Below are 24,929 nucleotides of genomic sequence, written 5' to 3' on the forward strand. Positions count from 1 at the left end.
TATATTCTTTGCAGCCAAAGATGGAGAAGCTCTTTAAAGTCAGCAAAAACAAGACTGGGAGCTGACTGTGGCTCCAATCATGAACTCCTTATTGCCAAATTCAGACTGAAATTTAAGAAAGTGGAGAAAACCAACCACTAGACCATTCAGGTATGACCTAAATCAAATCCCTTATGATTATACAGTGGAAGTGAGAAATAGGTTTAAGGGACTAGATCTGACAGAGTGCCTGATGAACTATGGATGGAGGTTCGTGACATTGTACAGGAGACAGGGATCAAGACCATCCCCAAGAAAAAGAAATGCAAAAAAGCAAAATGGCTGTCTGAGAAGGCCTTACAAATAGCTGTGAAAAAAAAGGGAAGCAAAAAGCAAAGGAGAAAAGGAAAGATATATCCATTTGAATGCAAAGTTCCAAAGAATAGCAAGGAGAGGTAAGAAAGCCTTCCTCAGTGATCAATGCAAAGAAATAGAGGAAAACAACAGAATGGGAAAGACTAGAGATCTCTTCAAGAAAATTAGAGATACCAAGGGAACATTTCATGCAAAGATGGGCTCAATAAAGGACAGAAAAGGTAGGGAGCTAACAGAAACAGAAGATATTAAGAAGAGGTGGCAAGAATACATAGAAGACCTGTACAAAAAAGATCTTCACGACCCAGACAATCACGATCGTGTGATCACTCACCTAGAGCCAGACATCCTGGAATGTGAAGTCAAGTGGGCCTTAGGAAGCATCACTACGAACAAAGCTAGTGGAGGTGATGGAATTCCAGTGGAGCTATTTCAAATCCTGAAAGATGATGCTGTGAAAGTGCTGCACTCAATATGCCAGCAAATTTGGCAAACTCAGCAGTGGCCACAGGACTGGAAAAGGTCAGTTTTCATTCCAATCCCAAAGAAAGGCAATGCCAAAGAATGCTCAAACTACCGCACAATTGCACTCATCTCACATGCTAGTAAAGTAATGCTTAAAATTCTCCAAGTCAGGCTTCAGCAATGCCGGAACTATGAACTTCCAGATGTTCAAGCTGGTTTTAGAAAAGGCAGAGGAACCAGAGACCAAATTGCCAACATTGACTGGATCATCGAAAAAGCAAGAGAGTTCCAGAAGAACATCTATTTCTGCTTTATTGACTATGCCAAAGCCTTTGACGGTATGGATCACAATAAACTGTGGAAAATTCTGAAAGAGGTGGGAATACCAGACCACCTGACCTGCCTCTTGAGAAACCTGTATGCAGGTCAGGAAGCAACAGTTAGAACTGGACATGGAACAACAGACTGGTTCCAAATTGGAAAAGGAGTACGTCAAGGCTGTATACTGTCACCTTGCTTATTTAACTTATATGCAGAGTACATCATGAGAAACACTGGGCTGGAGGAAGCACAAGCTGGAATCAAGATTGCTGGGAGAAATGTCAATAACCTCAGATATGCAGATGACACCATCCTTATGGCCGAAAGTGAAGAGGAACTAAAGAGCCTCTTGATGAAAGTGAAAGAGGAGAGTGAAAAAGTTGGCTTAAAGCTCAACATTCAGAAAACTAAGATCATGGCATCTGGTCCCATCACTTCATGGGAAATAGATGGGGAAACAGTGGCAACAGTGTCAGACTTTATTTTTTTGGGCTCCAAAGTCACTGCAGATGGTGATTGCCGCCATGAAATTAAAAGACGCTTACTCCTTGGAAGGAAGGTTATGACCAACCTAGATAGCATATTGAAAAGCAGAGACATTACTTTGTCAGCAAATGTCCATCTAGCAAAGGCTATGGGTTTTCCAGTAGTCATGTATGGATGTGAGAGTGGGACTATAAAGAAAGCTGAGCGCTGAAGAATTGATGCTTTTGAACTGTGGTGTTGGAGAAGAGTTTTGAGAGTCCCTTGGACTGTAAGGAGATCCAACCAGTCCCTCCTAAAGGAGATCAATCCTGGGTGTTCACTGGAAGGACTGATGTTGAAGCTGAAACTCCAATATTTGGCCACCTGATGCAAAGAGTTGACTCATTGGAAAAGACCCTGATGCTGGGAAAGATTGAGGGCAGGAGGAGAAGGGGATGACAGAGGATGAGATGGTTGGATGGCATCACTGACTCAATGGACATGGGTTTGGGTGGACTCTGGGAGTTGGTGATGGACAGGGAGGCCTGGCGTGCTACGGTTCATGGGGTTGCAAAGAGTTGGACATGACTGAGCAACTGAACTGAACTGAACAGAAACAGTAAAAAGACCAATGCTTGGTGGGGGTGTGGGGGTGGGGGTGGGCGGAAGGAGGGATGAACAGAGCACAGAGAGGTTTTACTGTTGTGAAACTACTCTGTATGACCCTACAGGGGTGGATGCTGTTGTTTCGTCACTCAGTTATGTCCGATTCTTTGCGACCTCACAGATTGTAGCCTGCCTGGCTCCTCTGTTTATGGGATTTCTCAAGCAAGAGCACTGGGATGAGTTGCTTTTGTCTTCTCCAGGTGATTTTCCCATCCAGTGATTGAACCCCTGTCTCCCGCATGGGCAGGTGGATTCTTTACCACTGACCCACCAGGGAAGCTCAAAAGGCTGGATACAAGTCATCATCCATTTGTCTATACTCACAGAGGGTACAATACCAAGAATGAAGGTAATGCAAGTAAGTGTGCTAGGTCAAGACTTTGTTTGCTAAAGTAGCTTCCTAAATTGTAGCAAACAGCCCACTCTGCTGGGGAACACTGACAGTGGGAAGCTGTACAGGTGTCCAGGAAGAACACATATGGGAACTCTCTGTACTTTCTGCTCCATTTTGCCGTGAATCTAAAACTGCTTTAAAAAAGTAAACTTAAAAAAACTTCTGGGCCAGGGGTGGTGGCTCAGTCCCACACTCTTCTCTCAGGATTTCAGTCTTGAGTGCAGGGCCAGGCCCTCTTTCCCCTCTATCCAAAAGTGGGTGGGCCCCTCAATCCTCAGCTTGATTTGGATGCGGGCAGGAGCCGAGGCTCCCCTCTTTGTGGATCTGAGAACATTTCTTCAGAGAAAGGCTCTCACTTCCTGAGATCCAAAGGGATGTGAGGGTGGCATCGCTTGACCACACCTGCCATGCCATGAGTGACAACTGCTTCAGGCAGGTTGAGAACGCATATGATGGTGATCCCACTGCAGGTGCTGACTCCATACCCTAAATCTGACTCAGGTGAAGGCCTAAGAGTACCCCCTCTGCTGACCTGAGACCTCTGCCTCAAAGCAAGCTCGTCACTTTTCTGTTACCCCTGAGAAGGATATGAGGCCATCTCTTTCTGACATTTACAAGGATCTGCCATGGCAACAGGGAGGATTCCGTGAGGTCTCTGCTGATATGGGCTCGGCAGGGCTGCTCTCCTTCCTCCTGGCACACCTTAGAAATATTTCTCTCTACTGACCTGAGCCGGCCAACCTCAGATAAAGGTCTGCTGACCTGGTCACCCTCCTAGGCAGGAGTCACAAGTCCCTGAGAACCCTGAAGGGTAAGCGAGTGATTGCTCAGGCTGAGAACTTTGCCTGGGGCACGTTGCTCTCCCCAGCCCACCTGTAAGGGCCTCCTCCTCCTGGCTCCTGTTTCTTTATTAAAAGTCTTCCTGGGCAAGGCCACATCCTGGCAACCTCTTGACCCGTTTCCCTATTGAAAACCCTTCAGAGACCGGGTTCCCATCCCAGGAGTGGTGTGAAATAGGGAAGTTGTAAGGCAAGGCAGGATGGATGTGCTGACAAAAGATAAAACACCTTCATCTACCCCTTCTCTTTACTAGCCACACTTCACCTTTTATGTATCTTCTCTTTTGAACAGTTTTAACTTCCAAATGCAAGGGGCTGTCCAGCATGATTTTCTGGGCCCCTGATCATTTGGGTTCTCTGACTTTGGATATGTAGATGATTATATTGTCACTAAATATTACCTTTCTCTGCTTTATTCAGACTTCTCAATTATTTTGATATGCTTATTGCTGTGGTTACATATTTCCATCCAGTGTTTTGGGCACAGAGTTCTCCTTTTTATCACCTGACATACATGTTGGACCAGTCAATAAGAAGTAAGGTGAATGAAGGAACACAAAGTTGGCCTCAGGCTAGGAGGAATGGCAAAGTGTGGGCCTCAGACTTATTTAGGCCAGGAGTCTACTTCCAACCCCATCATTTAAGAACTGTGTGAAACTGAATACATTACCAAACTCTGTAAGCCTTAGTTTCTTCATTTGTGAAATGGGCTTGAGAAGGTCTGTCTTGGGGACTGAGAATAATTCCTGTAAATTGCCTGGCCCATTTCCTGGCCTGGCCAGAGACTGTCAAGGATGCCAGTCCTTACTGTGATCAATTTGTCCCCTGGAGTTTCAACCCACTACACCACTACACTGTGATGCAATTTTCAACTCAGGAGATGTCAAAGAATAAGCAGAGGTCTAGGGCAAAGAACCCCTAACAGGCAAAATCCTGGTTAGCAAGAAAACCAGTATATCCCAGTTAAGAGTATGTCACTGAAGGCACCATGAGATAGACATCCTCAGTAGATGTAACACAAAGCTCCAAAATGTTTCAAGGGCCCCAAACTTACCTATCTCTCACTTGCCCTTTTTTATAAACCACTCCCACTTTCATTCATTTAACCACCCACAAGCCTATTGTTTGCCAAATCATAGTCACGATAACTTGATTAGAATGATTATTCTTTTTTAGTGGCGTGGGCTCTGGCTCCCCCAGAGAGGGCGGAGTGCACCAGTCCAGCGGCTTCAAGGCATCATCCCACCTCAGGGGACTGCCACCCTGATTTCTCAGAAACTCCGTGGAGAGAAGGCAATGTGAATAACACATCTAATCTGTCCAGTGTTTACCTGTACTGGAACAAGAGCAGAGGACACATTCCATGCCAGCCTCACGTGATTTCTCTCTGATTTACTCAAAATCCCAAAGCACAGGCAGACTCACAGGCAAGTTTGGTTTCCAACCCCCAAAGGAAATTCAATATCACAATTGAGTCACAAGAAATTTTTGGTTTACCAGTGTTTTCATAAAATTTATGTTTATACTATTCTGTAGGCTATTAAGTGGGCAATAGCATTATGCCTCAGAACAATATAGATATCTTAAATAAAAACACCTCTTTGCTAAAAGAAAAAAGATGCTAACCATTATCTGAGCCTTCAGTGAGTCCATCATTTTGCTGCGGAGGGTGTGAACATTGCAAATGTTATCAAAATGTGACACAGACATGAAGTGAGCAAACGGTGTTGCAAACATGGAGCTGAAAGACTTGCGGGAAGCAAGGTTGGCTGACACAAACTTTTAATTTGTTAAAGAAAAAGAACAAAGAAAAGAAAGCAGTACCTGTGAAATACAAGAACGCAAAGTGCAACAGAGTAAAGTGTGCCTGTAACTGTTAAGGGCAGTTTCCCATCCCAGGCTTTGTCTTTACGGGGCCCACCATGTGAGAACCTGGCCCCTGGTCAGGATTACCACAGCCTCATCCAGCCCACCATGCACTCAACTTATAATTACTTCCCACTAAAGGACTTGTATTTTCCCAAGGCCCACCACTACCTTGCATCAGGGAATTCACATTTGACTGCTGTCATGTCACCATTTTTTAATATGATAGCTGCTTCTCAACTCCATAATTTTATGGTCAGTGGCTAGATCTTTTTGTCAGCTCTCCAAGTACTACTAGCATGGAGCCTACTATGAGCAGAGGCTCAGTTCATGTTTGGTGAATAAATGAGCCTGTGAGCACGAGGTTGAAATTATTAGAATTTAACATTCTGAATTAACCAGGCATATACTGTTGATAATTTTGTAAAACACAGAGTACAAGGCATGAGGAAACCAAATACTGACCATCTTACTTTTCCTCTATTTCTTGATCCCACATATTTTACTGCTTAACTTTTTTGTATTTTCAAGGAAATAACATATTGCAATGCCATGTTATCTTTCACTGGCTTATTAAATAAGATGGAAGCTTCCCCACTTGCTTTACACAACAGAAAAACTCTGCTCCTTAAGACCAATAAAAAATGGTTAAGTGTGACTGAAGAATTTGTACACATATATGCTAGATAAGCTTTCATTTAGAAGCAACATTTGAAAGTAGAAAGAACATAAAAACACAGATTTATCTCTCAATTCCCCATACAGAACAGGAACACCAAGGTATTTTACACTGTGAACCCTGAGTGACATCCAGTCCTATACTTCTTGGAACACTGAATACTCTCTTCAGCCACAAAGCACAGAATTCACCTCAGCTTCACTAGATGTGGAAGGAACTGCTGGAGGAACACTGGGACATCTGCTGGCTTGGGCCCTCTCTTCCTCATCTTTCAAAGCCTCTTCATACCGAGAGTGGAAGGCACTGGGGTCCAAACGATTAATCCTGGCCAGGAACTCCAGGACTTTCATCTTGCTCGTTTCGGCATGCGCTCTTGGACCCCACAGGAACTCATAGCATGCTGGATCACTGCTGGGCACTTGCCGATATTCCAAATACTTCAGCTGCACCAAATCTTGGGTGATGAGCTTCTTGGGCTCTCCAAATATGAAGTGCTTCTTCCCAGCATAGATCTTCATCTTATTCAGGAAATCCCAGATGTATTTCTCTGTGGCACAGTTGCCCTTCATGAAGATCACACCCAGAAGATTCATCAGAAGACCGGTCTTGGGAAAACCCCTGCCACGGTGCACGATCCCGTTGCGAGGGAGATTCATCTTGCTGACAAGGACATAAGAATGCTTGGCAGTGTTGTCTTTCTTCATGTCAATACCAAATACCACCTCCATGCTGTCAGAAGCTCTTTTGAGGATCGTGAGGAATTGATTTTTGTACTTTTTATCGATGATCTTCAGCATATCCGCTTTCCTAATGGGCTTTTTCATCTTATACATGTGTAACAGGAACTGCACCAACAGATTCGTCGGCCTGGTTAGTGAGCGTTTTCCAGATGGCACGTTGGAGGCAGGGGCCTGAGAGGAGTTTCGCATTTTCTCAATTTCCTCAATGGCTCGTTTGGATGATTTTCTGGAAGAAACACCTGCAGGCACAGTGGTGGTGGCCAGGGCCCCCCGAGGACTCTTGAGATGGTTACCAGACCTAGCACTGGGCTTTCCCTTACCATCAACTCTGGGACCAGGATTGGAGGAAGAGGAGAGTGCTTCCATCGTGGTGGCAGTGACCTGAGCGCCCCTCAGATCCTGGGTGCCATGGCGAGCCTGGTGGCGTTTCTCATGGGTGCGGGGCTTACCCTTCTTACGCCGAGGCATGGTGACTGTGGTCAGGGACTACAGGCAGGAGTGCAGGTAGAACAGCACGTGATCTGGGCAGAGAGGAGAGAGGATGAGAGGATGGGAGCGCCTGTGGCAGGGAGGCACCACTTTGCCTTTAAGAAGGCCCACTCTGCAGGTTTCCACACAGGCACTGCTCTGTGAACCCAAAGGACTCCCATTCTGATCGCCCTGTACTATGAAACCTCTGTTGAAATAATTAAGGTGAGACTCAGGCTGCAGCCTGCCAGCCCTGCCAGCTGCCTCCTGAGGCAGAGGAGCAATGGGCCAGTCTAAGTCCTTGTGGACAACCCCCTCCATTCTGGAGGGTGTGGGTCCTCTCGGTTCATATTCTGGACAATCATATCAACTTTTGGCAGGTGCAGGGCCCCCTCCTCTGTGTGGCTCACCTAGAGCCAGACATCCTGGAATGTGAAGTCAAGTGGGCCTTAGAAAGCATCACTATGAACAAAGCTAGTGGAGGTGATGGAATTCCAGTTGAGCTATTTCAAATCCTCAAAGGTGATGCTGTGAAAGTGCTGCACTCGATATGCCAGCAAAGCTGGAAAACTCAGCAGTGGCCACAGGACTGGAAAAGGTCAGTTTTCATTCCAATCCCAAAGAAAGGCAATGCCAAAGAATGCTCAAACTACCACACAATTGCACTCATCTCACATGCTAGTAAAGTAATGCTCAAAATTCTCCAAGCCAGGCTTCAGCAATACGTGAACCGTGAACTTCCAGATGTTCAAAGCTGGTTTTAGAAAAGGCAGAGGAACCAGAGATCAAATTGCCAACATCCGCTGGATCATCGAAAAAGCAAGAGAGTTCCAGAAAAACATCTATTTCTGCTTTATTGACTATGCCAAAGCCTTTGACTGTGTGGATCACAATAAACTGTGGAAAATTCTGAAAGAGATGGGAATACCAAGCCACCTGACCTGCCTCTTGAGAAACCTGTATGCAGGTCAGGAAGCAACAGTTAGAACTGGACATGGAACAACAGACTGGTTCCAAATAGGAAAAGGAGTATGTCAAGGCTGTATATTGTCACCCTGCTTATTTAACTTATATGCAGAGTACATCATGAGAAACGCTGGGCTGGAAGAAACACAAGCTGGAATCAAGATTGCTGGGAGAAATATCAATAACCTCAGATATGCAGATGACACCACCCTTATGGCAGAAAGTGAAGAAGAACTAAAGAGCCTCTTGATGAAAGTGAGAGAGGAGAGTGAAAAAGTTGGCTTAAAGCTCAACGTTCAGAAAACTAAGATCATGGCATCTGGTCCCATCACTTCATGGGAAATAGATGGGGAAACAGTGGCAACAGTGTCAGACTCTATTTTTTTGGTCTCCAAAATCACTGCAGATGGCGATTCCAGCCATGAAATTAAAAGACACTTACTCCTTGGAAGGAAGGTTATGGCCAACCTAGATAGCATATTGAAAAGCAGAGACATTACTTTGCCAACAAAAGTCCATCTAGTCAAGGCTTTGGTTTTTCCAGTGGTCATGTATGGATGTGAGAGTTGGACTGTGAAGAAAGCTGAGCACCAAAGAATTGATGCTTTTGAACTGTGGTGTTGGAGAAGACTCTTGAGAGTCCCTTGGACTACAAGGAGATCCAATCAATCCATCCTAAAAGAGATCAATCCTGGGTGTTCATTGGAAGGACTGATGTTGAAGCTGAAACTCCAATACTTTGGCCACCTCATGCGAAGAGTTGACTCATTCGAAAAGACCCTAATGCTAGGTAGGATTGGGGGCAGGAGAAGGGGACGACAGAGGATGAGATGGTTGGATGGCATCACCAACTCGATGGACATGGGTTTGGGTAGACTCCGGCAGTTGGTGATGGACAGGGAGGCCTGGCGTGCTGCAATTCATGGGGTCACAAAGAGTCGGACACGACTGAACGACTGAACTGACTGAAGTGAAGCTTATACCCCAAAGTCCGGTCCTCATCTTCCTATGATACCTTAAGTATAGAAGGGGTGTCTCAGACCAGAATCCCTGGCCAGGGGCACCCACAGCAGTCAGCTCTAGGGAACTCTGTCCTGGGCTCACTGGGGTTCTCAGTCCTCTTTCAGGGTCCTTTCAGCCTTGGCTCTAGGTAGAGCCTGGGACACCCATGTCTACTGCCCTGGTGTACCTCCTCTCAGACAAAGGCTCTCACCAATCCCATACCATCAGAAAGCAAGGAGGGTTCCCATACACCTGACTTCCACGTCTGGGCTTCTCAGTGCTGCGAGCCAGGAGGGGGGTGGGGGGTGGTGCGGAGGGCACTCTCTATTGATTCCCCTGTTGGAAGGTGAGTGTGATCAACATTGTTCTTTCAGGGTCCTCATGCTGACTCCTCTGAAGCCCTGGGCCTCCTCCCTTGGCAGAATTGAGGCCATTTACTTAATTCAACATCCTCATTTCTCTGAACTCTTCAGACAGAAGTGAGAAGACTGCTCATCTTCACCATACTCTAGTTTCTACAAGGAAAAGGGGCGGAATTTACGAGAACTTAAGTTTAGAGTCGGTGTTTGCCTTGGTCCTTGCTCAGGTCTGGGTAGAACCCAGGACTCCTCCCACCAATAACCTGGGTAGTTCAGCCTCAGAGCAAAGTCCTCAATTCCCCAAGTCCCTGGAGAGGCAAAGTCAGGGTACTATATACGTGACTACCCCCTCACCAGAGCCTCCCAGATATGCAGGCACTCTGCTTTGTGATACCACCCTTAAATGGGGAGGGGCCCCTAATCAGTACTTAGGGCGCTCACTTCACTGCAGTCAGAACCGAGGTATCCCCCATCTGCAAGCAGGGGCTACTCCTGAGACCAAAGCCCTCCCGTCCCTGAGACTTCCCAGGCCGATTTCAGTTTGGTGGTTCTGCCTGGGCTTCCCAGGGCTCACAGCAGCAGTGAGACTTGGTGCGGCCCTCTTTGTTATGGGCTGAGTGGCCCCCTGCCTCAGTTCCAGCTCAGTCTTCACCTCGAAACTGGACCAGCACTGGGAATCCACCCTCGGCTGGCCAGAGGCCAAGCCCTCAAACTTAAGTCCTTACTTCCTGGAAACTGTAGATAGGAAGTGAGGATGACTCATATCCGGCCACGGTGCTCAGGGTCTCAGATAGCTGATAGCAGGGGAAGTTTGTGAAGGCTGAGGGGGGGGGGGTGAGTGAGTGTGTTTCTATGGTCCTCATTCAGAGTCCCCTTCTTCATCTATCAGACCTGACACTCCTCCCTTACCTAAACTGTGTCCACAAGCCTACAAACAAAGCTTAACCTCCTAGAGTTCAGCAGGGGAGAAGTCCGGGAATTGAGCGCATCAATACCGCTTTGTGTCACCATCTTAACCACCCACTGCCCCGTTAACAATAGCCGGCCCCGTTTACAATAGCCAAGACGTGGAAACCACCTACAGGTCCATGAATAAAAATGTGATTCATAAATACAATGGAATCATACTCAGCCATAAATAAAGAATGAAATAATGTCATTTGCAGCAACTGGATGGACTTAAGAGATTTTCATAATGAATGAAGTAAGTCAGACAAAGACAAATAGAATATTATATCACTCATAGGTACTATCTAATTTTAAAAAGTGACACAAATGTACTTATTTAAAATACAGAAACAGATTCTCACATTTTCCAAACAGACTTATGATTACTAAGGGGGAAACATGGGAGGAGGGATACATTAGAAATTGGGATGAACATACACAAACCAGCAATACATAAAGTAGATAACTGAAAAGGACCTCCTATATAGCATAGGCAACTCTACTCCATATTCTGTAATAACCTATATGGGAAAGAATCTGGAAAAGATTGAATATATATGTAACTGAATCACTTTGCTGTGCACCTGAAACTAACAAGATTGTAAATCAGCAATTCTCCAGTAAAAGTTTCTTTTTTTTTTTTTAAAGGATATCCATCTGTAACAATACCTACAGGCAATCACCTTAGGCATGAGTAAAAAACTCCATCACCTCCATAAAGCAAGGTTTCTAGCCCAGGAGCAAGGTGTTTATCTACCGATTCAGAGGACCCTCATTAATATCGGGTTTAATAAATTTTGTCACAGTCATCCAATAGCCAATCCCAACACATATAACAGTCAGACATAGTTAAACATAGGCAAATAAATTCAAAGACCTGGGACCTTAACGTAGTGTTCGGGGCTCTAATCCAATCACTGAATACCTCAGCAGCTCTAACCTCTTGCACTGTCCCCTTAGGAGGGTCCCTAACCAACCCCTCATCCTAGCCCTTGGATTTTATCCAGACGGGAGAAACTCCTCGAGGCGGGATCCTAACCCACAGTGTTGTTGTCGTTGTTCAGTTGCTCAGGTGTGTCTGACTCTTTGCCACCCCATAGACTATAACATGCCAGGCTTCCCTGTCCTTCACTAACTCCTGGGGTTTGCTCAAACTCGTTTCCATTGAGTCGGTGATGCCATCCAACAGTCCAATCCTCTCTAACCCACAGTCCTGATGAGATTATTAGACTACAGGCATATTCTAACTACATATAGAACATTTAGTTATAGGAACATTATAATGACTACTTACCCCAAAGATATATGATCCAGGAGCTATTTCTTTTCTTTAAAGTGAAAGGAGCCAAAGAAGCCCAAGGAGCCCAGATTGCCATGCTAGGAAACAGGAACCTGAAAGCCAACTTTCTAGACAAACTCAGTCGAGGTGGCCACTCAGTGTTGGTGCTGACAACCCATCAGGGGCTACAGTGCATCAAGCAGATGGTCACAGGTCCTAAATCTCAACTGGGCTGCCCAAACTCACTGAACATGGGCTCACTGACAGATGCGCACAGAAACCAATACTTATGGCAAGAGCTTTTAAGAAAAGAGCTTTACTGCAAGGCCTACCAGTGCAGGAGGCGAGGTTTCAAATCTCTCTTCAATCCAGCAGCCTGGGTGAAATCTAACGGGTCACGGGAATTTCTAACTTGGAAGCTAATTGACTAGTCTTGAATTAGTCCATATGAGCTACTCAGGTTACTGGAAGCCAGGCTTTCCTTAGTGAAGGACTTATCACTTTGTAAATGACCCTTGGGGCAACATTTCTCTTCTCTGAGTTCTGCAGACTGAAGATCTTGGCTCCGGGGTCTTCCTGAGGTCATGTGTTCCTTCTTGGACACATGCAGTTCTTTCTTTGTAAAATGACTCAAGGTGTGATTAATCAACAATCTCTTTGAGAAGGTAAAAGCAGTTTAAGCTGGTCAATTGTTTCAAATGCCCTTTCACTAGCCTTCTGAACTCCAGCGCATTAACCAAACTCCAAGACAAAGAAAATCACATTGAACTAAAATGCTGCCTAGCAAGGACAATCATGTAATAGTCACACCAGAGGATATAACATAGAATGTGCTTGAGGTAGAATCTTTCCTAGTTGGAAACAACTCAAAGTCTTTAGAATTTTTGTCATTGACCAGTATCTTCCCTCCTAGCTACCCTTGCATCTAAATAACCAATATTTCCACGTAGTTAACTACCAACAAAAAACCTAGAACTTGCCTAGAATTTGCCCAGTTACACAAAAGATAAAATAATCGAGTACCTTCTTAATGGAAAGGTCTCTGGCTCCCTCAACCCAGGGTAAATGTCACCAGTGCAGGAGACTTTGGACTCTCTGAGGCCCTCCATCTGAGGATCTGGTCATGCCCACCACTCCCACTGTCTCTCTAGCCCACGAGGCAACTTTACTTAAAATGACTTCTCACTGAAGGCTCTGCATTTTCCTAAGGCTCCAAACCTAGACATTGTATTAAAAAACAGAGACATGATATTGCCAACAAAGGTCCCTATAGTCAAATCTATGGTTTTTCCAGTAGTCATGTACAAATGTGAGAGTTGGACTATAAAGAAACCTGTTTCGAAGAATTGATGCTTTCTAGCTGTGGTCTTGCAGAAGACTCTTGAGAGTCCCTTGGATAGCAAGGAGATCAAGCCAGTCCATCCTCAAGGAATCAATCTTGAATATTCATTGGAAGGACTGATGCTGAAGTTGAAGCTCCAATACTTTGGCCACCTGATGCAAAGAGCCAACTCATTGGAAAAGACTCTGATGCTAGGAAAGAAAGATTTGGGGTAGGAGGAGAAGCAGGCAGCAGAGGACGAGATGGTGTAATGGCATCAGTGACAATGCACTTGAGTTTCAGAAAACTCTGGGATATAGTGAAGGGCAGGGAGGCCTGGTGAGCTGCAGCCCATGGGGTCACAAAGAGTGGGACATGACTTAATGACTGAACAACAACAAGGCTTCAAACTGCCTCACCACAGGCCGTTTACACTTGCTTTCAACTCCAACTGCCTGCCCTCTTTACCCCTGCTTTTACTTCTTCTTTCAGCAGTCCCCAACCTTTTTGGCACTAGGGACTGGTTTTGTAGAAGACAATTTTTCCACAGACTGGGAGTGGGGGATGGTTTGGGGATAATTCAAGCACATTACATTTATTATGAACTTTATTTCAAACCTAAATGCCGCTGCTGATCTCACAAGGAGGTAATGGTTGGAGGCCTGAAGTTTGGGGACTGCTGCTTTTGGTCACAGAGAATATCTCACCATATTTTCATATAATAGTACCTCCTAGACTCTAAAATTCAATAGACAGGGGCTAGATCTTATTTTGGAGGTTGCTGTTGTTCCATTTTTTAAAAAAACATCCACAGTACTAGTAAGCCTACCAAAAACCTCATTCTCAGAACGTCCCCGTTGGTCCAGTGTTTAAGACTCCCTGCTCCCAATGCACGGGGCATGGGTGGGTTCCATCCCTGGTTGGGGATGGTCCAGCATGCTTCACAGCCAAAAGAAAATAAAAGAGCTCCTTCTCAAATAATAATTGGGAAATAAACAAGAGAATAAACATGTGGCCTAATCTACTAGAATTTATCTTACATTCCTAAATAATATAAGCCAATACAAGCATATAACTTTAATTTTTAGAAGAAAAAGCACAAGAAGGATTTAGGTAAACCAAAAATTAATAATCTTTTCCTTATTTATACTCTTTCTTTCAGCCTTTATTGATTAAATATAAAGTGCCTACTGTACCCTTTGTACTATGCTCAGACTACAACCCCAAATAAGACCAAATATCTGCTCTTTTAAAAAAAACACTTTGTTGAGATATGGTTATCATATAAAAAAGCTGTACTCATTTCACATATATAACTCAATGTTTGGAAATAAATATACATTTCTGAACCATTGCTCAGATCAAGAACTCCTTATTGCCAAATTCAGACTGAAATTGAAGACAGTGGAGAAAACCACTACACCACTCAGGTATGACCTAAATCAAATCCCTTATGATTATACATTGGAAGTGACAAATAGATTTAAGGGACTAGATCTGATAGACAGAGTGCCTGATGAACTATGGACAGAGTTTCGTGACATTGTACAGGAGACAGGGATCAAGACCATCCCCATGGAAAGGTTATGCAAAAAAGCAAAATGGCTATCTGAGGAGGCCTTACAAATAGCTGGGAAAAGAAGAGAAGCGAAAAGCAAAGGAAAAAAGGAAAGATATTTCCATCTGAATGCAGAGTTCCAAAGGATAGCAAGCAGAGATAAGAAAGCCTTTCTCAGAGATCAATGCAAAGAAATAGAGGAAAACAATAGAATGGGAAAGACTAGAGATCTCTTCAAGAAAATTAGAGATACCAAGGGAACATTTCATGCAAAGATGGGCTCGATAAAGGACAGAAATGGTATGGACCTAACAGAAGCAGAAGAGATTAAGAAGAAATGGCAAGAATACACAGAAGAACTGTACAAAAAAGATCTTCATGACGCAGATAATCACCATGGTGTGACCACTCACCTAGAGCTAGACATCCTGGAATGTGAAGTCAAGTGGGCCTTAGAAAGCATCACTATGAACAAAGCTAGTGGAGGTGATGGAATTCCAGTTGAGCTATTTTAAATCCTGAAAGATGATGCTGTGAAAGTGCTGCACTCGATATGCCAGCAAATCTGGAAAACCCAGCAGTGGCCACAGGACTGGAAAAGGTCAGTTTTCATTCCAATCCCAAAGAAAGGCAATGCCAAAGAATGCTCAAACTACCGCACAATTGCACTCATCTCACATGCTAGTAAAGTAATGCTCAAAATTCTCCAAGCCAGGCTTCAGCAATACGTGAACCATGAACTTCCAAATGTTCAAGCTGATTTTAGAAAAGGCAGAGGAACCAGAGATCAAATTGCCAACATCCGCTGGATCATCGAAAAAGCAAGAGAGTTCCAGAAAAACATCTATTTCTGCTTTATTGACTATGCCAAAGCCTTTGACTGTGTGGATCACAATAAACTGTGGAAAATTCTGAAAGAGACGGGAATACCAGACCATCTGACCTGTCTCTTGAGAAACCTGTATGCAGGTCAGGAAGCAACAGTTAGAACTGGACATGGAACAACAGACTGGTTCCAAATAGGAAAAGGAGTACGTCAAGGCTGTGTATTGTCACCCTGCTTATTTAACTTATATGCAGAGTACATCATGAGAAACGCTGGGCTGGAAGAAACACAAGCTGGAATCAAGATTGCCGGGAGAAATATCAATAACCTCAGATATGCAGATGACACCACCCTTATGGCAGAAAGTGAAGAAGAACTAAAGAGCCTCTTGATGAAAGTGAAAGAGGAGAGTGAAAAAGTTGGCTTAAAGCTCAACGTTCAGAAAACTAAGATCATGGCATCTGGTCCCATCACTTCATGGGAAATAGATGAGGAAACAGTGGCAACAGTGTCAGACTCTATTTTTTTGGGCTCAAAAATCACTGCAGATGTTGATTGCAGCCATGAAATTAAAAGACGCTTACTCCTTGGAAGGAAGGTTATGACCAACCTAGATAGCATATTTAAAAGCAGAGAGATTACTCTGCCAACAAAGGTCCATCTAGTCAAGGCTATGGTTTTTCCAGTGGTCATGTATGGATGTGAGAGTTGGACGGTGAAGAAAGCTGAGTGCCGAAGAATTGACGCTTTTGAACTGTGGTGTTGGAGAAGACTCTTGAGAGTCCCTTGGACTGCAAGGAGATCCAACCAGTCCATCCTAAAAGAGATCAGTCCTAGGTGTTCATTGGAAGGACTGATGTTGAAGCTGAAACTCCAATACTTTGGCCACCTCATGCGAAGAGTTGACTCATTGGACAAGACCCTAATGCTGGGAAGGATTAGAGGCAGGAGGAGAAGGGGACAACAGAGCATGAGATGGTTGGATGGCATGACCGACTCGATGGACATGGGTTTGGGTAAACTCCGGGAGTTGGTAATGGACAGGGAGGCCTGGTGTGCTGCGATTCATGGGGTCGCAAAGAGTCGGACACGACTGAGCGACTGAACTGAAACAGATAAAGATACATCTCCATCTCCCAGTGACTGAGGTCAAGCAAGAACAAAAAAAGACATAAAATGTGTTCCCTTCAACTCCACCTTGGCACTCAGATACTTGGAATACTTACTTCTCTTTTCAATCACAAGATGAAAGATGTGCCCTGGATGTCACTATGTGAGAGGAGCTGGCAGACTTGGTTCTGGAACATGCCCTGACCATTGCAGTAGCGCTCTCTCTTTCTCAGCTCTCCAGGCCTCTCTCTACCTCATCCTATGATGGAATTCAGGACCTCCGAGGGCTGACAGCAGGAAGTGGATGCTACAGAACCCCAGTGGTTCTGGGTGGCTATTTCTTTCACTTCATTTCAAGGGGCTTCACGTATATATCTGACAATTCCTTCTGTGACCTGAGATTGCCCTCCTTAGACCTAAGGTCTCAAACCCTGACAACTATACTGTGACAACACAGTGAGGAGATGTTCAGCTTGAGAGCCCTCCCTGGAGCCTTTGTACACCTAATATTCTGGGGTGTTGCTTTCCTCAGTCCAGGTGCACGGTGTCCTCCTATAGGCCCTTCCCCCTTAGATTAGAGGCTTCTTGGGAAATGCCACATCCCTGAAAAGCCCCGATCAGTTTCCCTACTCCAAACCTTGCAGAGAAGGAGTCCCTGTCCTAGGAGTGATGAAGGATGGGAAACCCATGGCCTAAGTAAGGGGCCCAGGTAGAGACCTGTGAGGGAAACAAAACGCGGTAACCTGTCCCTTCTCTCCTTCAGCCAGACTTCTCAGGGAACCTCTGCTCTAATCCATCAACTTTATATTTCAGATCTAATAGATATGCCTTTATACAAAGAAATGGCTGTGAGATGATTTTTTTTTTTGAATCCTGATCTTTTGAGCTTATCTGACTCTTTAAAGCTTTCAGATCTTTTAAGCTTATCTGAGATGCAATATTGATGGATAGATGATCCTATTGTCAGCAAACATTATTGCTTTGTTTCCTCTCTTCAAATGTCATTTATTTTCAGTTCAGTTCAGTCACTCAGTGGTGTCTGACTCTTTGCGACCCCATGAGCTGCAGCACGCCAGGCCTCTCTGTCCAACATCAACACCCGGAGCCCACCCAAACTCATGTCCATTGAGTCAGTGATGTCATCCAACCATCTCATCCTCTGTCATCCCCTTCTGCTCCTGCCCTCAGTCTTACCCAGCATCAGGGTCTTTTCAAATGATTCAGCTCTTTGCATCAGGTGGCCCAAGTACTGGAGTTTCAGCTTCAACATCAGTCCTTCCAATGAACACCCAGGACTGATCTCCTTTAGGATGTACTGGTTGGATCTCCTCGCAGTCCAAGGGACTCTCAAGAGTCTTCTCCAACACCACAGTTCAAAAGCATTAATTCTTCAGTGCTCAGCTTTCTTTATAGTCCAACTCTCACATCCATACATGACTACTGGAAAAACCATAGCTTTGACTAGATGGACCTTTGTCAGAGATCCTCTACTTTCTCCTGAACTGATGCCTGTGTAATAGTAAAAGCCAACCACCCTGTGTCCCAACAGGAGGAAGTGAAGATGACCTCATCTTACCAAACACGGTCTCCTAAGAACAAAAGCTGTTGCAGGCAGGTTAATGTTCCTGTGATCCCACACAAGATCCCAATTCAAAGTCTAAAATATGCTTTTTTGCTTCTCTTTTCTTCTATATGTCTTTTTAAAAATAAATTTATTTTTAATTGGAGGATAATACCTTTACGATATTGTGTTATTTTCTGCCCCACATCAATATGAATCAGCCATAGGTATATTGTATATCCCCTCCCTCTTGAAACTCTCTCCCACCTCCCACCCCATCCCACTCCTCTTAAGCTGTCACAGCACTGGCTTTGAGCTCCCTGAGTCATGAAACTAATTCCCACTGGTTATTTATTTTACATATGGTAATGTGTACGTTTTCAATGTTGCTCTCTCAATCTGCCCCTCCCTATCCTTCCCCCACTGTGTCCACGAGTCTGTTCTCTATGTCTGCATCTCCAGGCTGCCCTGCAAATAGGTTCATCAGTACCATCTTTCTGGATTCCATATATATACATTAATACATGATATTGGCTTTCCTCTTTCTTGCTTAATTCACTTTGCATAAAAAACTAGGAATAAAACTACCACATGAGCCAACAATACCACTACTGAGCATATACCCTGAGGAAACGGTAACTGAAAGAGACACTTGTACTCATGTTCACTGCAGCTCTAGTTACAATAGCCAGGACATAGAAGCAACCAAGGTCTACATATGACTCATGACAGGGTCTAAGATTTCTCCCTCTGCTGACCACTCCCCTCAGACCAAGACCCTTACTTCCCCATTAGCCTGCAGTGGGAACTGACATGTATCCTTGAGGTCTCCCAGGGATGACAACACAGAGGATGTGTCTGACATGGTGTGGAACATCCCCACAGCCCCTGAGGTCCTCACCATGACTCCTGGTAAACCTGAAACCCTCCTTTGCCAACCTCAGGCTGCTCTCTTTGACCTGGTCTCTCACTTCCCTGAGATGACCGGGGAAGTGTCTTGTCAAAACGCCCGATTCTCCCAGGCCTGAAAACAGGGCTGGTACTTTATGCGGCTCCGTTTCTTATGGGAGGAGCCCCCATCCTCACTCAGCGTCACAACCATGAATCGTGCTGGGGACTAGCTCCCTTTGTTGAACTGGGTTTATTCTGTTAGAGCAAGGCTCTCACTTCCCCAGGACCACCTCCAGTGGACAACAGGGGGCACTACAATCGGCCAGTTCCACCTGGGGCCTCGTAGAGCTGAGTGCAGGGGGGCCGCTCAGTGTGGCCCCCATGCGGTGTCGAAGTCTGCTCATCAGCCCTCAGGGCCGTTATCTAGGTCCTAGAGCTCCTCTGGGGGTAGAATCCGGGCCTACTCCCACAGACCAACGCCTTAGCCTGAGACACGCTAGACCGCATTCAGCCGATAGCACTGAGGGGCCCACAAGAGCCATATCATAGGGGTGGGATGTGGATGGGTCACTTTCATTACTGGGAGGGTTGGGAAAGTCCCTTCAGCTACATTCAGGTCCTCACCTTGGTTCCGGATGAGTCCTGGACACTAAGTCTCCGCCAAAGGATCGCTGCGGCTATCGGTTGAGCGTCTCACCTTCGAAGCGGAAGTGGAGGGGAGCTGCATAGGGTCCTACGTGAGGTCTCCCAGGGATGACGGCAGGGGCACGGCGCTACTGGAGCCCCGGTAGCTCAATATTCATCCCTCCCTGGGTCCTCCTTGTGCAGTGTATCAGAGCCCGGGATGCCTCCATCTATGAACCCGAGTCCTCCAGCTCCCAAAGCCCTCGCCTCCCTGAGTCCCTAGTGAGGGGAGTCAGGGCACTGCTCTGAGCATCTCTACTTGTCAGGAGGGGCGCCACTCTGTGAGCCTCCCTCTTTGGGGGAGAGACCCTCTCATTAGTACTGATGGTCCTCACCTTAAGGCCGATTATGGTCAAGATTGCCCACTCTGCAGAACTGGGGTCCGATCTTGCTAGAGGAGGCCTTGCCCTCCTTGAGATCACACAGGTGGAATGAGGGGACCACTCAGAAGTAGCTCTTCTGGGTCTCTCAGGGCTAAGAATTTACTGAATTCTATTTGTCTCCCTCTGGTTTTGGAGGTCTCTTGTTAATACTTTCTTTGACTCTTGTTAAGGCCTGGGTTTTCTCTCTGCAGATCTGTGGCTGTCCCACCAGTCCAGGATCCTCATCTCCATAAGACTCTCTAGGGAGACTGAGGGGGTTCCTCTACCTCAAACATCTGTCTTGGGCATCTCAGGGCTGACAGCATTGGGGAATTCGTGGGGTTTCTCTGTTCTGGGGTAAGTGCTTCCATTATTCTTGTTCAGATTCTGGTCAGATACCTGACCAGGCCAGGGACTCTACTCTCTGCTCTTCTGGGGCCCTCCAACTGGAAGCCAAGATTAGCCACATCGAGCCAGGACTGTTTTGGACTTCTAAGGGTTGATAGCCTGAGCCAGACTTCACAGAAACCCCACTGTTCTGACTTGGTCCTTCCATCATTCCTCATTCAGGGTCCCCACCTTCATATCTGTCAAAGACTGGCATTCTTTCTGCTTACCTCTTTCTGTTGTTCTTAGGCCAAGGCTGTTAAGTCCCTGAGAAACCTGAAGAATACGTGAGGGTGTGCTCAACCTGCCAGCTCTCTCTGGGGCTAAGTCCGATAGCAGATGGCAAACTGTCTAGGTGTGACTCCCCTGTATTCTGGGGTCTTGGTCCTCCATGCCCTCTAACATTGAGACCCTCCTCTTGGCTCTTTCCTCTTGGGTTAAAGGCTTCCTGAGAAATGCCTCATTCCTGCAAACACGGAGCATTGTCCTTACCACACACTTTGGTCCCTGTCTTAGGAGTGATGTGAGATGGAGAAGCTGAAGCATAAGGCAGGAGTTCCATACAAGTGGTATTCTGTCTTGTGGGAAAAATACACTCATATTTTCCTTCTCTTCACCAGCCAGACTTAGATTCTGATGTAAATTCTATTCTGAGAGATTTATATTTTATGGGGAAGGGACTGTCCAGCATGATTTTCTGAGCCTCTGATCTTTTGAGTTAGCTGACATTGCATATGTAGATGATCATTTTGTCACTGAGTACTAGCTTTCTTTTCTTTATTCATACCTGTCATTTATTTTGGTACTCACATTGCTCTGGGAAAGTATTCCAATCCAGTAGTATAAGCACGGATTTTTTTTTTTAATTGCCTGAGTTGCATTTTCAGGAAGAAAAGAAAACTGAATATAAGAAACACAAGGTGGGCCTCAGACTGGAAGAACTGGAGTAATGTGGGCTCTTGACTGGGCCCTTGACTAATCCCGACCTGGATCAAATTTCAAATCTGTCCCTTAACAGCCATATGAATTAGGGCACATGACAACTCTGTGAATACCAGGCTCTGCATCTGTGAAGTGAGTTTGATAAAAGCTCTATCTTGTAGAACTGGTGGGATGTAGTTAAAATGTGTTAAGTATCTGGCACATTGACTGGCCTGTGTTGAGACTACAACATGGCATTTATTACTGTGATTAATTTGGACCCCGATGATATAATTCAGTCTGTGTTTTTTTTTTTAACTCCAGCAGAAGCCAGAGAATATGTAGCATCCTAGAACCAAGAAAATCCAGGTGCTTCCCTGGTAGTCCAGTAACAAAGACTCCATGCTCCCAATGCAGGGGACCTGGGTTCAAACCCTGGTCAGGGAACTAGATCCCGCATGCCACAACTAAGAGTTTGCATGCTGAAACTAAAGATACTGCATGGTGCAATGAAGATTGAAGATCCCACATGCCACAAGTAAGATCTGGCACAGCCAAATAAATAAATAATAAATGAATATGTTTTTTAAAATAAATAAAATCCAATCACTCAAAATGCTGATTAGCAAGAAACACTACGTAATATTTCCCTATCACAAGATAAATTATTCAATATGGGTATAAGATACACATCCCCAGTTAGATGCAACACAAATCCCCTAAATCTGTGTTAAGGATCACCAACTTCCCTCTCTATGAAAAGTCCTTCCATCTAATCTATCCTTGTTTTCATTAATTTAATCATCAGCTAAAACCTAGAACATACAGGGTTTGGCAAATTATACACAATAACGAATTTAAATGCCAGTCTGATGTTGAGGGCTCTGACCCTCCCCGCCCAGTGCAAAGGTGCCCAGTGGCTTCTTACCATCTTGCCTCAAAGGAGAATCACACTTATTTCTCAGAAACTCCCAGGAAACGATGTGAATGAAACATCTAATTTGCATACTGTGTTCACCTGCTCTGAGACAAGAGCATAGGACACGTCCCATCCCTCTCACTGTGATACACTCATGAATATTAGGCTCAGAACAGTCACCAGGGGGTTGATCTTATGCACGCATGCCCTTTACATAACTCAGCCTCACATCTTAGGTGAGGTCCAGTTTTCTGAGAAGGACACAGGAGTTTCCCACTTCCTTCACATCCACCCCAAAGACCAGCTCCATATGCTCAGAGGCTTTCCTAGGGATCCCAGGAAGTGAAGTGTTCCTTATCATTTTTTCTGATATTCACCATGTCTGAATTTGTGAGGGGCTCTTTCATTTGATAACTGAGCCCGAGGAAAATCACCAACAAAACCACTTTCTAATCGAAAGTGTGTTTGGATAACTTCTTAGCATCTGGCAAAGGTGCGTGATTCTCTGACTTTGTTCCTCTGCTTGACCACTGGAATCCTCAGCTGATATGCTTGATGAGGTGCCTATGAACACTCCTGATGCTGAGTCTTTGGGTCTCCTGGTGGTCCTGAAAGCATTGCTCATATGTGTTGCACCATTGGTTCTCATACTGAGGTATGATGGCTCTTGTTGGTACCAGTAAGCAAGAGTGTAGGTAGGAGGAATGGCAATGGGACACCACAGGCTAAGGAAGAGGGGGAAGGTGGAAGTGGTGCCAGCTGGTAAACTCAACTTTGCTTGCTCTGATGAAAGCCAACTCCACCAGACTTTTTCTAAGTGTGGTATTCTAGGGCCTCACGGGTCTCCTGGCCCGTTTGTCCCATAAGCACTTGAAGAAACTGAGAAGGCATTTGACAGCTCCACCAGCCAACCCAACTGGAGACTTCTCAGGGCTCACAGTGGGCTTCTCTGATGGCTCAAATGGTAAAGAATCTGTCTGCAATGAAGGAGACCCGGGTTTAATCCCTGGGTTGGGAAGATGCCCTGGAGAAGGGAACGGCAACACAGGCAGTACTCTTGCCTGGAGAATTCCATGGACAGAGGAGCCTGAGGGGCTACGGTCCATGGGATCACAAAAAATTAGACACGACTGAGCGACTAACTGTTTCTTTTACTTTCAGGGCTCACAGTAGGGTGGGCAGAATTGGGCTCTGGTAAGTGTACCTGTATTACAGTGGGTGGTCCCCTCAGTCCTCACTTGGGGTCCTCACTGTGACTCATAGCAGTTACCGGGACACTCACTGTACTGACCCGAGGCCATCTCCCTTCAGACCAAGGCCTTCATCTTTCTGAAACTCCAACAAGGAAGTGAGAGAGGCACCTCATATGGTCACCTCCAACTGGGTCCTCCCAAGGTTGACAGTGTGGCCTTGACTCTGGGGGACACCCTCTCTTTGGGGGTAGGTAGTCCTTCACTGCTCATGCTGGTTGCTCACCCTGACTCCTGACAGAGTATGGAATTCCTCCCTCTGCCTAACAGGGTCATCCCCTTCAGACTTCACTTCCTTGGGTTGTCTGAGGAGAAAATAACACTGGACAAAGAAATATAGGACCTGTTTTTTCATTAACAGGATGTCTGGCAAATCGACCTGTGGGGGCAGTGAGGGTCCTTAGCTTGAAACTCTGTCTGGGCCTCCCAGGTCTCACAGCAGGGCTGGAGCAGGCCTCTGAAGTTCCTCCCTTCTGGAGCTATATTATTCTCAGTTCATATGGGAGGTATTTAAAGAAATCATGGTACGTGGTGAAAAGCAGGTTTGAGGATGTACCAGGGACCTATTGCGACTTCCTTGGTGGCTCAGATGGTCAAGTGTCTGCCTACAATGTGAGAGACCCAGGTTCAATCCCTGGGTCTGGAAGATCTCCTGGAGAAGGAAATGGCGACCCACTCCAGTATTCTTGCCTGGAAAATCCCATGGACGGAGGAGCCTGGTAGGCTATAGTCAGTCCGTGGGGTCGCAAAGAGTCGGACACGACTGAGTGACTTCACTTTCTTTCTTTCTTTCTTTCTTTACTTTCAGGGACCTATTGAGGAGGGAATGACAGCAATGATGGGTGGAACATCATACTGTGCCAGCCTGTCTTGCTGAGACATTGTTACAGGGAATCAAATTTACCCCCTAAACAGTGCTGGAGTGGTGCTGACATCAGTATTTTCAAAACCAGGGCCTGTGCAATAGTATTAGGTGCTATTCATAAAACAGGCAAATCATTTAAACAAAGTTAAGTTCTAGTTTTGTTTTCACTGCAAGACTTTCCAAACCTCTCAATATGCCAATATGTACTGAGAAACTCCAAGAAGGATAATATAGCGTGATGAATTTTCTTAACATATTTGACTATCAAAACATGTCCTCCTGCCATTTTTTTTTCCATACTGATTCTCAGGACTTTGGCACTGAACATTTTGGAGGTGCTGTCTGCAATCTTCCTGGCAGATCTTCAGCTTATGTTTTTCTGCTATTTTCAGTGACAGTGTAGTGGCCCTTGGATGGGGCAAGAAATACAGGCCAGGGACATTTTCAAAACAAAATAGCTGCT

At 45.4% G+C, this 24,929-nt stretch overlaps 1 protein-coding gene across 2 annotated transcripts; it reads right to left on the reverse strand.

The window, feature by feature from the left end:
- Window positions 1-5,269: 5,269 nt before the first annotated feature.
- Window positions 5,270-19,833, reverse strand: MAGEB3 (MAGE family member B3). 2 transcript variants are annotated; one of them, XM_081564220.1, is made up of 2 exons: window positions 19,703-19,833; window positions 5,270-7,310 (listed from the first exon to the last, which is right to left on the reverse strand). In XM_081564220.1, the coding sequence occupies exon 2, from the start codon at window positions 7,255-7,257 to the stop codon at window positions 6,217-6,219; it is 1,041 nt and encodes a 346-aa protein (XP_081420346.1). In that variant the 5' UTR covers window positions 7,258-7,310; window positions 19,703-19,833; the 3' UTR covers window positions 5,270-6,216. The 2 variants fall into 2 exon arrangements, with proteins under 2 accessions (XP_081420346.1, XP_081420347.1); XM_081564221.1 differs by lacking the exon at window positions 19,703-19,833 and adding an exon at window positions 9,448-9,742.
- Between the last annotated feature and the right edge of the window lie 5,096 nt (window positions 19,834-24,929).

This window comes from Giraffa tippelskirchi, chromosome X (assembly GCF_054371585.1).
Source record: "Giraffa tippelskirchi isolate mGirTip1 chromosome X, T2T-mGirTip1v1.2.pri, whole genome shotgun sequence".
Taxonomy (NCBI): Eukaryota; Metazoa; Chordata; class Mammalia; order Artiodactyla; family Giraffidae; genus Giraffa; species Giraffa tippelskirchi.

Excerpts from the sequence above, each read along its gene's own strand:
- MAGEB3 (XM_081564220.1), bottom strand. The coding sequence starts at position 7,257 with ATGCCTCGGCGTAAGAAGGGTAAGCCCCGCACCCATGAGAAACGCCAC.